The sequence below is a fragment of the Carlito syrichta genome, unplaced genomic scaffold, assembly GCF_000164805.1.
Source record: "Carlito syrichta isolate Samal-C Ts95f unplaced genomic scaffold, Tarsius_syrichta-2.0.1 Scaffold287916, whole genome shotgun sequence".
Lineage (NCBI taxonomy): Eukaryota > Metazoa > Chordata > Mammalia > Primates > Tarsiidae > Carlito > Carlito syrichta.
Window position 1 is genome coordinate 232,150 of NW_007232012.1, and position 12,927 is coordinate 245,076.

Here is a 12,927-nt window from a genome sequence, read left to right on the forward strand (position 1 = left end):
CATTCTGGATTAAAGTCACGGTGAAATATCCTGAGATTGCCACAAAAGCACTGAAAAGCTTGCTTCCATTTCCAACATTCTATCTATGAGAAGCAGTGTTTCCTGCAGTGAGAGCAACCAAAATGAGATTATGGAGTAGACTGGACATAAGCAACACACCTTGGGTGTCATTGTCTCACATCACCCACAGTTGGGACCATATAGTTGCAGGAAAACAAACTTAGGGCTTCCACTGAGTCTTCATTATGATGAGTTGTATAATTATTTCATTACATATTACAGTACAATAATAATAGAAAGTGCACCAAAAAATGTAATGTGCTTGAATCACCCCCCCCACCAAGTCCATAACAAAATTATTTTCCACAAAATTGGTTCCTGATGCCATGAAGGTTAAGGACTACTGCCTTAAAGAATTCTTGTGAGGAATAAATGGGTTAATACATGTAGGAAATGCCTGACACATATTAAGTAACTATTGTTACCATCTTTTTGTTGTCTTGATCATGTAGTCTATTTAGCACTTTCTAAACAGCATATGTCTTAGTTTCCCAGGTCTGCTCTAATAAAATACCACACACCGGGTAGCTTAAAACAGAAATGTATTCTCTTACAGGTTTGGAGGTTAGACTCCCAAATCAAGTTGTCATCTGGGTCAGACTCTTTCCTTCTTCTAGATAAGACTCCTTCCTTGCCTCTTCTTATGTCTGGTGACCTCAGTGTTCCTTGGCTTATGGTAGCATAGCTCCAATTTATTTTATTTTATCTTATTTTATTTTAGAGTTTTGGGGTACATGTGAGAATTTGCCATTTAAGTAAATTGCATGTAGTTATGATTTGGGATTCTAGTAAGTCCTCTCTCTCCCAGTAGTGGATCTGGTACCCGAAGAGTGGTTGTGTGTATCCCTCTCTTTCTCTCCCATCAGCAGTGTCCAACATCAGTTATTCCCATCTTTGTGCTTGCCTCCCCAATATTTAGGGCTTGCTTATGCATAACTCCACTTTCTGCCTCTGTCTTTACATGGTCATCATTTCCTTGTATATGTCTATGTCACCATCAAAATTCTTCTCTCTTTTCTCTAATCAAAGCATTAACATTGTATTTAGAACCCTCTCTAATATGACCTCATCTTAACTTGACTACATCTGCAAAGACCCTGTTTTAAAATAAGGTCGCATTCACAATTACCAGAAGTTAGGAATTGAAAATATTTTTTTGAGGGATATAACTCAACTAACTACGGCAGATAAAGCAGAAAAAAATAAAAGACAATAATCACCTGATAGGGAAATGGTAAGACTGAGAGGGGTCGAAGATCTGATGTTAGCACTTATTTAGGACAAATAGATAAATATTCAACAAGTCGCAACGTCTCTATCTGTGCAACATCCTTAAATGTGACTGAGGCAGAATCCTGCAAAAATATCTTTGGGCCATGAATGAAAAACAGGGCAAGTCAGACGGACTTCTTCTACCTAGATGGTAGCAAAATGTTCTGAGAATCCTGACGTTATTTTGGTCAGATTATTTAGCACAATCCTTCAAATGGCACCCTCCTGCTGCATCATGACTAGCAGAAGTTGTGATATATTGAGACAAATATTGTGGGTCCTGCACTGGAGGTGAAGTAACCTTAATCACCTAAGAAATTCAAAGTAGGTAATGATCTGAGACCAATGCTTGCCCTGAGTTCTAGATGCCCTGGGGATGGTCCTGCATTGCACAACATTTTTAAGCAAGTATCTTGGGCTAAGCTATTGTCCAGGCGTATTCTCAATGTGTCTATAAGTAGCACTTCCCTCCCTAACCAGGCAGTTTTGAACCAAACAAAAAAGGCTAGTGGTCTTTTGCCCAAAACAACCAAAAGGGATGAAGAATTGGTGGCTTTACTCTCTCCTCATTTAATATATGCCTTGGAAAGTCCTCCTCATATCACACCCCCATTTCAGTTTTTTTTGCCTTCTGTAAAGTAATATTCAGTTTCCACAGTATCAACTCAAGTAAATATGTTCACACTATAGCAAAATACAGCTCACTGTAGCAGATTTCTCAGCGGGAGAAATGTTGTACACTTTGGTCACAGTTACAATTTAATTTAGGGGTTTATCTGTCTGCAATGAGATTATGGGAAAGCTGCAAAGGTATAGGAAGAAAATGGCGATGAGGGATTCTGATATTTGAAAATGGATGAGTTTCCGAAAAGAAGAGCATAAAACTCTCTGGATCAAATTCAGATAGAAAGCTGGCGGGCTGCCAGATTTGTAATTGCGTCTCGAATTGAGCTGTAATCCTCACCACTTCTGAAAACAATAAGAATAAGAAAATGATAAAACACATTTGTTTTAAATAGCAATATTTGCACACTATTCCTAATAAAATATTTTCCTGGCGCTTTGGTAAGGCTAGCAAGTTACAGATAATGATATGTTTTATGCAAGAAGAGGAACAAAATAATGTGTTTTCTAGAAGGAAAAAGAAAATAATGCATTTCCTGGGGCAGAAAATAAAACAGCATTTTGTGGAGTTGGGATAGATGAAAATCCTGTATTTTGTGAAGAAAATGGAAACTATTAATTATATTTTATGTAAAGTAAAAATTTATATACCGTTTTTTTTTTTTTTTACAAAAAAAAACTTTTTAGATTTACAACTTATGAGTATAAGCTCTTTGTACACAACAGCGTGGGTTTTACGCCAAGCCAAGAAGCAACTGTGACGACATTAGCTGGTCTTCCAGAGAGAGGAGCCAATCTCACTGTGAGAGTTCTTAACCACACGGCCATAGACGTGAGTTGGGCTAAACCAAGTAAGTAGGATTCTTAAATTTTTATTTCTCCTTTTTGCATTAGTATACAAATACATTTTTAAATGGACATATTAAAAATAAAAACTAAAAAGGAGAAGTTCTTCTGCTATTCCATTTAAGAGGCAAACTTTCTCTACTATGTCTACACCCTTCCTGAACCTCCTGCCCTCCCTTCTTTCATTCTCTTTGGACGGAGAAAGCAGTTTCTGTCACACCCGCACACCGTGATAGAAATGTCCGGGTTTAATTTGATGCAGCCTATCGCACACCTTCCTTCAGAGAGTTCTGCCCCTAATATCTTGTAACTCATCTCTCATTAGCAAGAGCCATTTAATTGGATTGCAATAATGTGATAGATTTTTTCTGAATGAATCATCTTCAGTGCTGGTTGTGGACAGAATTCCAACTTAATACAACAAAAGGAAGCTTGAACCTTACCACTGGATTTGCTTAAATAATGTGGGGCCTGACCCTATCCCTGCTCAGAACACTTTACAGGCATTTGAAAGGGCTCACAGATAAATCTAGTCTATTCCTGCAACTTTAGAAACCACAATAAGTGAAATTTTAGGGCTATTTGGTCAGCAGAGTAGCATAGATAACTGATCTGTCAACTTGTGATGTTCCATTATAAGCATCAGAAAAAACAACCGTTAATCAGCCATGATACTATGTATTGTCATCATTCTTATAGGTATAACTTGAGATCTGGAAAATAATCTAATCAAATCTTGTTAGAATATTACCAAATATTGAGGCATATATGATTTGGAAAGACCAAATTAAAATATTTTGTTATGAAGAAAAATTCTGTTCACTAGAGTAATCATCTACTATTATTTTTTTAAATGTACATTTACCATGAGTTGGCAATAGTAACCATTTGATTTTGATCCAGGCTTGAGTTTTGTTATAGCCTGAGAAGAAAACATGCTTCATTGAGGACACCTGAGTAAATTTGTTCCAATGTTATGTGATAGCACTTGTGAATTAAAACCAGCATAAGGGGACATTAGTTTTAAACTAAATCAGTACTGGTTATGTTTTTTTTACAAAAAAATTATCACTCTATGGTTTTTATAAGGTTGCAGATTTCTAGTGATCTATGACACCTGTATTGGGATCTCATAAACCATTTTAATGGGATAATGTAAGCTAATTAATACTTATGGCTACCCTCTGAAACACCTCTGGGAATAATACAAAGTTTTTTTCTGTGGATGTATTTTTACATATAATATATTTCTATTCATCTCCCTATCTCTTTACTCCATCTTACCAACTGATTTATCTTAAAAGCCTACTCATAAAGGTAGGCTCTCCCCCCTCAGCTGACATTTGAATACTTTTGTTAAGATCCGACTGCTGAATTTTCCCCAATATAGGTGCTTTATGTTATAATTGCATTCCTGAAGTAAGTGTGCTTATAAAAACTGACAAACCTAATAGAAGTGAAGCAGCTCACTGAAGTTTCATTACCTTGGTAATCTGAACCCCTGACCTTCGGGATGTAGGTAATACAATCTGCTGTTATTTCCATTCATACCTTAGAAATTTTTCAGATAACTGTTTATGAGCACAAAGGTTAACTCTCAGAAGAGGGTCAGCTTTGCGAAAGCTTGTTGCATTATCATTTTCTTCCTTTGTGCAACCTGCTATCTTAAGTAAATTAGCTAGTCAGTCCTCTGTGAAAGGCCACCTATTTTTCACAATTTTTATTTTAGATTGTTTTCTTGCTTGATAGGGGAAAAACTGGAATGTAGTCTAATATGCTCAAAGGCACAAAACTGCCATGGAAAATATCTTATACTGGAAAATCATATCTACATTTTAAGATATTTGCTTATTAAAAATTGTATGTTTAAGGCATGGTTTTTTCTTTACTATATCCTCCACATATTCACATCATTTTGACAGGAAAATATTTCTGTTAAAGTTTTACCAATCACAGTTGGCAGGGATAAGCTTTTGAACACTTCAGAAGGGCCATTTGCATCACATATGTGATGTAATGTGAGGTAAAAACATTCCTGCATTTCTGCAATTCATGTTTTTGGACATCTATTTCAAACTGGCAGCACATTGGCCGTATTTCCTTCCTCCCATGCACTGTTTTGCCTACAGTATTTGAAAAAAACAATATTTTGCCAATATTCTACAATCAGAAGAATTTACCTAAAGATGATTTGGGGATTCACTGGAAGAAATCAAATGCTCAGGTGGAACGGTTCCATTTCTGTAGGGAAAATCAGCTGGCACTGAGTATTGGCTGTTCTTTTAGACAGGTCGTGCCCTCACCATCTAACCCAGTTTCCATGTTCTAGGTACCAACAAAGATAAGATTTTCTTATCCCTGCCTTATATATATAAAAAGATTAGGTCTAAATAAAATACAATGAAGATAAATTATATTGATAATTTTTTAAATCACATTTTCATAAGAAGAGATAGAAAAATACTTTAATTTATGTGTACAATCCTCAGAAAAGCACAATGAGAAATTGGCATTTAGTAACTTACACCAAATTATAGTTAGTAAATATTAGCTCCCAAATTCAAACCCAGGGCTCAGGCATCAAATGTTTTGCTATTATATTGCTCATGCACCATAGCCTTAATTGTCATTAACACTTCAGTAAGAATGATTTAATAAAATCCTTTGCATTTTGACTGCTCACTTTAAAATAAAAGGCAAAGTAAGAAAATGCCCACAGAAGGGAGTGCAACAGAGAGGTGGTGCCTCCTCTGAGGCTGACTCACTAACAAGGTGAGCAATGATCAGAACGAAGTTAGAAAATACTAGAGGGAATAAGATAGGAAAGTATTGAAAGGGAGGAAATGAAAAATCACCCAAATGTTGTCCACTTTACAGTCTGTCTAGAGCTCACCCCAACCTTCAGATGTTCATATCTTATATCATATAATCCTCCATGTCTTTGCTCTTTCCTCCTTCTTTTTCTCTATCTTCTCTCTTTCTCTTTTTCTCTCACCTTTCTTCCTCCATTCCTTCCTCCTTTCCTTTCTTCCTGATGCAAATATTTATCACTTCCTTTGTCTTGGGCACTGGGATACAAAGATAATGACTTGACTCCTGCATTATAATATCTCAGTGAACTCTCTGGAAGATTCATAAAGCATTAAGGTTTCACCATTAAGAGAGTGTGTTTAAAACCACAGTAGAAGCATCTGCCTCAGTCTGATCTCTTCATCAGAGACCACCAGATGATATAGGTAGATGAATTTCTGACTTTGCCTGAATTATCTTGTTCGAGTGGGAATACATGTAAATTATTCCAATCTCATCTCTTCTAAAAAGCACCCACTATTGCTGCCTCGCCTCATTCCTCTGTTCTCTTTTCCGCTCCTCCAGTTATCAAAGCGAACAGATAGGAGCTGCCTTTCCATGGTCTTCCCTTCTGACCAATTGTGCACCTGTTGTAATTGGGCCTTCTTCCCCTGTACTCTATTTATGGGGTCCTCTTAAAGTCATCAATTATCACCTGACAACCCATCCCAATACTCTGTTCCCAGTGCTATCCTACTGTGTTCTCTGGCAGCAGACACTGTGAATGGTCCCTTACAAACCGCACTCTCTCCCTGAGGATCATTACCTCCTATCTCACCAACTGCTGCTTCTCCTCATCCTCTAAATAAAGATTTTTCTCCAAGTTACTCTCCAATTTTCCTGTTGGTGTTCTTATCTATTCTTATGGTTTCAAAATTTTTAAAATGACAAAACTGTATGCAGGCATATGAAGAAATGATTTTAAAAGTAGGCTTCAGAATCAGGGAAACTTAAATCCCAGTTCATATTGTATATGTATAAGAATGTGTGATGTGTGTGTGTGTGTGTGTTTTAGAGATAGGGTGTCACTCTGTCACCCAAGCTGGAGTATAGTGGCATTATCATTCCCTACTGCAGCTTTGACCTCTTGGGCTCCAGCAGTCTTCCTGTTTCAGCCTCCTGAGTAACTGGGACTACAGACACATACCACCACACCTGGCATTTTTTTTGTAGACACCTGTTGCTCAGGCTGGTCTTGAACTCCTGATTCCAAGTGATTTTCCTGCCCTGGTCTCCCAAAGCACTGAGATTACAGACATCAGCCACCATGCTGGGCCAAATTCAATATCTTTTAACACTATGACCCAGAACAAGCCACTTAACCTCACTCAATTTCAGTTTCCTAATCTGAAATACAGAGATTATAATAATAACTACCCAAAAATCTTACAATAAGAGCAAATTGAAATATGTTTAGCATTTGGTATCTTTTAGTATTTGTGTAAAGTATTATTCTGTTTCTAAAATGTGCATAGTACTTTCAACAGCATTTTACAAAAGATGAAAAAATGTTGGAAAACCATATCTAATAAAAGCTTGGGACAATTTTGCAAGGCATTCAGATAAAAGCCTTCCTATAGTCAGTTGAAGACATCTATAGAATATATATTACTTTACAATTACCTGGCTTGGCTTAAAGTAGAATTAGTAGATATAGTCAAAATGGTGGCTACTACCACCATGTGGCTCCCAATCTCCTCCTTTGCCTTAGCCCCTTACCTGGAGACTTTTTTTGCCAGCCTCCATTGCAATTAGTTGTGGTCTACTGAATTGCCAATAGAACATGAAAGAAAATGTTTTGGGTCTTAGCCAGAAAACACTGGGTATGTGTTTACCTGTTCTTTCTTCACCCTTCCCCTGGACTGAAATGTGGACAGGGCCGTGTTCTTGGTTTCAACAATGCAGGCAGGAACAACACCCTAAGAAAGCCAAAGCCACAGAAGAGAAAGAACCTGAATTCATAAGTGACCACATGGAGCACAATCAATTTTGTTTCACTCACTTGGAGGCTATTATGGGAGATATAAATTAACATTGATTTTACTTAAGTTACTGTATTTTGGGGATTCTTGGTTACAGCAACTTGGCTAACTCAGACCTTGTCTGCTCATATCAATTTGCTTAAAAGGTAGAAATTAGCTGTCCTGTTTTTATAGCTAAATATAAAATGATGAATAATTAATACATCTGATATACTATTTCCTTTAAATATAATTTTCCCTGGCAGGACACTGATAGGAGCTGGGACATTGTGAGAGCATAAAGTATCTGGGGAATTTCCATAATGCAGTTGCTTGTTTTTGACAGGTGCATAAACTAGATAAAAGACATGAGATAACTTGATGGAAAACTAAGGAGGTTGACTTGGAGGAGTAATGCTAAAGAAGATCATCTTCGCCCAGTAGTACCCTCTAGCAGAGTAAAGAATTTTCTCAAGAAGCAGTTTTGATAAACTCAGAGTTTCAAAGAGCAACCTAGTTGATGACACAGAGCTTTGCACCTCAGAACTTTGAAAATTGAACTTTAATTTGAAGAATCTGTAAGCAAGATCAACATTACTATCATAAAATAACCTTAATCAAGTCCTTCCAGGTTTTTACATTTGAACATTACCTCCCCGTGAGCCTGCTAGTGAGAGATAACTGAATAATTCAATTCTAGATGAGTAAATTAGGAGACCTATTGAATGGAATGATTTACTGTAATTTATCTAAATCAGGACAAAAAACCCTTTTTATGTAAAGAGACCAATAGTACATACTTTAGACTTTTCGGTGCAATAGTCTCTGCCTCATCCACTCAATCTTGCCATTACAGCATGTAAACAGCAAGAGATAATTCTCAAATAGGCACAGCTGTGTTCTAGTAAAATTTTGTTTTGGATACTGAGATTTGATTTTCATATAATTTTCACATGTCACAAAATACTATTTGTCTTTTGATTTTTTTCCCCAATCATTGAAAAATGTAAAAACCATTCTTAGTTTGCAAACTGTATAAAAACAGATGGTAGGCAAGGCAAGGAATATAGACCAGAATGAACTCATGAACCATAGTTTGCTGACCCTTGATCTAAATACTAAAGACCTAGAGGACATAACTGACATTGATAATTGTCTTAGTCCACTTCTGTTGCCATAACAGAATACCTGAGGCTGGGTGATATATAAAGAAAAGAGGTTTATTTTGCTCATGGTTCTGTAGTTTGTCCAAGAAGCTTGGCAATAACATCTGCTAGACTTCTGGTGAAGGCATTTGTGTTGCACCAAACATGCAGAGAGGGTCAAAGGGGGAGCAGGCACATATGCAAAGAGACAAAACTTAAGGGGCATCCTGACTATATAACAACCCACTCTTACTGGAACAAATCTATTCCTGCAAGAATTAATCCAGTCTTGTCAAAACAAGACACCAAAATACTCATGAAAGATTTGTTTGCTTGACCGAAACACCTCCCACTAGGCCCCATTTCTCATCACTGTCACACTGAGGGTCAAAGTTCAACATGTGTTTTTGAGATGGCAAACATATCCAAACCATAGCAATAATAATCTATAAAAACAATTCCAGAACATATATGGAGCATAATCTAATTACTGTTGCAGAACTTTTTTTTTTTTTTTTTGAGTTGGAGTCTCACTCAGTCGCCCAGACTGGAGTGCAGTGGCCGCTCCCAGCCACTGCAGCCTCGACCTGCTGGACTCCGGCGATCCTTCCGCCTCAGCCTTCCAAGTAGCTGGAATTACAGGCATGCACTACCACGCCCGGCTGATTTTTTTATTTATTGTAGAGATGAGGTCTTGCTGCCCAGGCGGGTCTCGAACCCGCGGGCTCAGGCAATCCACTCACCTCAGCCTCCCAAAGGCGCGGGATTACAGGCTGAGCCACCGAGCCCAGCTTACTTTCAGAACTTTCAGCTAGCCCACCTATTATGGACTGAATGTTTTCGTCCTCCCAAAATTCATATTTTGAAGCCCTAACTTTCAGCATAGCTGTACCTGAAGTTGGGAACTAAAGACTTCCCTCTGTATATACTGAGGATTGGTCTCAGGACCTCCAAGTATACCCAAACCTGCATATTCTTAATTCCTGCAGACAGCTCTGTGGAACTCATTTACATGAAAAATTGGCCCTTCAAGCACATGACTTTTTCATCCCAAGAATATTATTTTCAATTCTTGTTTGATTATAAAAAGTTTGCTTATGATTGGCAATGATGGGAAACTGTCAGGGGAGGGGAGGTGGGATTGGCAGTTGAGGGAAACTGCTAGGGGAGGAAAGGGCACACCTCATCAACAAGGGTATCTGCATAATCAATGTTTGTACACCACACCCTGAATTGTACCCCACATCTTTATAATAAAATAAATAAATATAGTCTATTTTTAAGAAAAAAAAATTCCCTTACAAGTAGACCTACACAGTTCTAACGTGTTTTTAAAAGATCAACTGCAATTAAGTGTAAATGATATTTTTTAAAAATGAGATTATAAGAGTGAGATCCTGATTCCATAGGACTAGTGTTTTAATAAGAAATCAGAGAGCTTGTGCTTGTTTCTCTCTCTCTCTCTCTCTCTCTCTCTCTCTCTCTCTCTCTCTCTCTCTCTCTCTGTCTCTGTCACTCTCACACCCCCCTCCACATCTCCCTTACTTTCTTTCTCCCCCTCTCCCCCTTTCCCCCTCTTCCCCTCTCCCTGTCTCCTCCCCTCCTCCTCTCCTTATCTCTTCCTCTCTCCCCTGGCTCTTTCCTTCAGCATAGAAAAAAGGCCATGAAAAGACTTAATAAGAAGACAGCTGTCTACAAGCCAAAGAAAGAACCCTCACCAGAAACCAGATTTGCCAGCAACTTGATCATGGACCTTAGATTGTGAGAAATAAGTTCCTATTGTTCAAGTCACTTAGTCTGTAGTGTTTTGTTACTGCAGCCCAAGCAGATTAATACCCTTCTAACCATTGTTTAAATTTTGGGGGAATTTGTTACAAAGGAGATGGGCTGTCCTATATTTGAGAATTTGATTCAACTAAGACCTCATTTCTGATCAATAATTGAAGATCACTACCAAAAATGGTATTTAATTGCAAGGCCATGTTCAGGGGTTACAACCTCCTTCAACTAACTGTGGTTGACTACAATTAGAGCAATACCTACTCAGATAAATTTATGTGTTCCACAAAATATGGGTTACATATAACAGGACTAGAATAGTTGAGAAATATTTTCCAATATACATGTATTTAACATAATCACACAAGAAATTTCCATTTCTTTTGATTGCTTTAAATACAAGTGAGTATTCACACCTAAATTCCCGATTATGTAACTCTAGTTCAACATCCATACTCTAATTTTTTTCACCTAGTTGCCACAAAAAAACAATTTATACTCAAGAAGTCGCAAATGAAACAATTTATAATACCTCCGTCCCATATTTCCACATTTTCTATCTTATTTAGTGGGATTCACCCAGAAACCAAAACCAAAAACCTGAGCTATATCTGCATCACTTCTTTCTATATCTGCATCACTTTATCCTTTCATTTAGTGAATCCGTCATCTCCTAGAAACGTGGAGTGCTCTCCTAGATAGGAAAACTAATGGTCGGATGGCACAAACTAGTCACACGAACTCATCCAGATGCAAGAGACCTAGGAAATGTGGTCTAGTTATTTTGCAAGAAGAGAAAAACATTAGTATTAGCGAGTTTTAGAAATCTCTGCCACAACTTTTATCTTCTGCAATACATGTTAAGGTTTAGATGCTATTTATGCCATTAATGGTATTAGTGGTTAATGATGCCTTTCTTTATTTTTCCATGTTGTCCTATTTTATGTATAATAAAATTAATGTACTGTTACTTTTCTTGCCTTTCTCACCTGCCATTTTAAACATTTAGTTTATAGATTATTATTGTTATTATTACATAATTTTTCTCACAACTATTTTCTCTAAATGGCTTCAATATTTATCAATTCTGAAACATTTTCAATCTTGTATTTTGGATCTTGATTCATCTTTCAGTCTTTAGTAGAAGAAGATTGTTGGATAGTTTTATCATAAAACAGAAAAACAATTAGTTGTATGTTCTCTGAACGTTTGCCTATATAAGAAAGTATTTCTGTCATTTTTGTGCATTCTCTTAATTTTTGCCTAAATAAGAGAGGTTGTTGTTTTTGCACATAAGAAGTTATCACTTAGATGTGTATGGAATTCTTGGATCAAAACATTTTCCCTCGAAACTTGTTAGCATTTTTCCATTGTATTCTAGCATTTGATGTTCCAGATAAGAAGTATGAAGTATATCTGATATTTTTCTTCTTTACAAATAATCTTTAATTCTCAGTTTAGCTTTACAATTTTATAACATTCCATGATATGTCTATGTATGGATATAATGTCACTATTTTGGACAAAATATCACTATTTTAGACTATTCAGTTTATAGACATAAGCCTTCATTTTGTGTAGAGGCTAGTAGGGCATTTTATTTCCGTAATTATTTACTGCATTTATTTTTCAAGTTAATTAGATTTTCTGTTCTTAATACATGTAATTTTGACTTTCATTGATTTCCTTGAAGTCATATTTCTCTTTGTTCTTTGATATTATACATTTTTAGCTCTACTCATTTCTGCTTTTAATGTAGATTTTATTCCACCATTGCTTTTTATGTTTCCTTGCTTTCTTTTCTTATTTAAGGTGGAACCTTTTATATCTTTGACTTCATGGCTGTCTTTTTATGATTTCAGGCATCTATTTTATAGAGTCTTCTTTTTCATAAAACCATGCCTCTTTTCTATATTGGTGAAAACCATGCAAATATTTTATACAAGTCCCACTGAAATAATATATACAAAAAATTCTACTTTTAAAGGTTCTAGGCAATATTTGTTTTTTGGTATCCAGAGGTCTTGTAACTTATGTTTTCCTCTCTAAAAAAGGAGAAATATATTCAAGCCCAGGTTTTCTCAATAGACAGGGAGGGTAAAAGAAAAAATAGTTCTAATGGCAGAAGAACTTTACTTGCCTCTCCATTCCAGCTGTTTTTATGTGAATAGCCTTCCTCTCTCAGAGGTAAAATCAAGCTCATCAGCCTTTAATTTTGCAGTGGTCTATTGAGCTGAGAATGTAGCCACTGTTTCATAGATGGTTCACTGACTTAGGAAGAGTCCATTGAAGTTTAAAGATCTTATTTGAACAATAAAGTTGCATGCTTCTATGCATGTACTGCTCTCATAACTTCTCATGTGATGACTAGGAATGCATACAAGATATAT

The 12,927-nt window shown here is 36.6% G+C and overlaps 1 protein-coding gene across 1 annotated transcript in view; it reads left to right on the forward strand.

The window, feature by feature from the left end:
- Positions 1-12,927, forward strand: part of LOC103255181 (usherin) — a 465,104-nt gene that overhangs the window by 221,103 nt on the left and 231,074 nt on the right. The window contains exon 24 of the mRNA XM_008053149.2: positions 2,644-2,807. Within this exon, the coding sequence (XP_008051340.2) occupies positions 2,644-2,807 (164 nt within the window). The remainder of the gene's footprint in view (positions 1-2,643; positions 2,808-12,927) is intronic.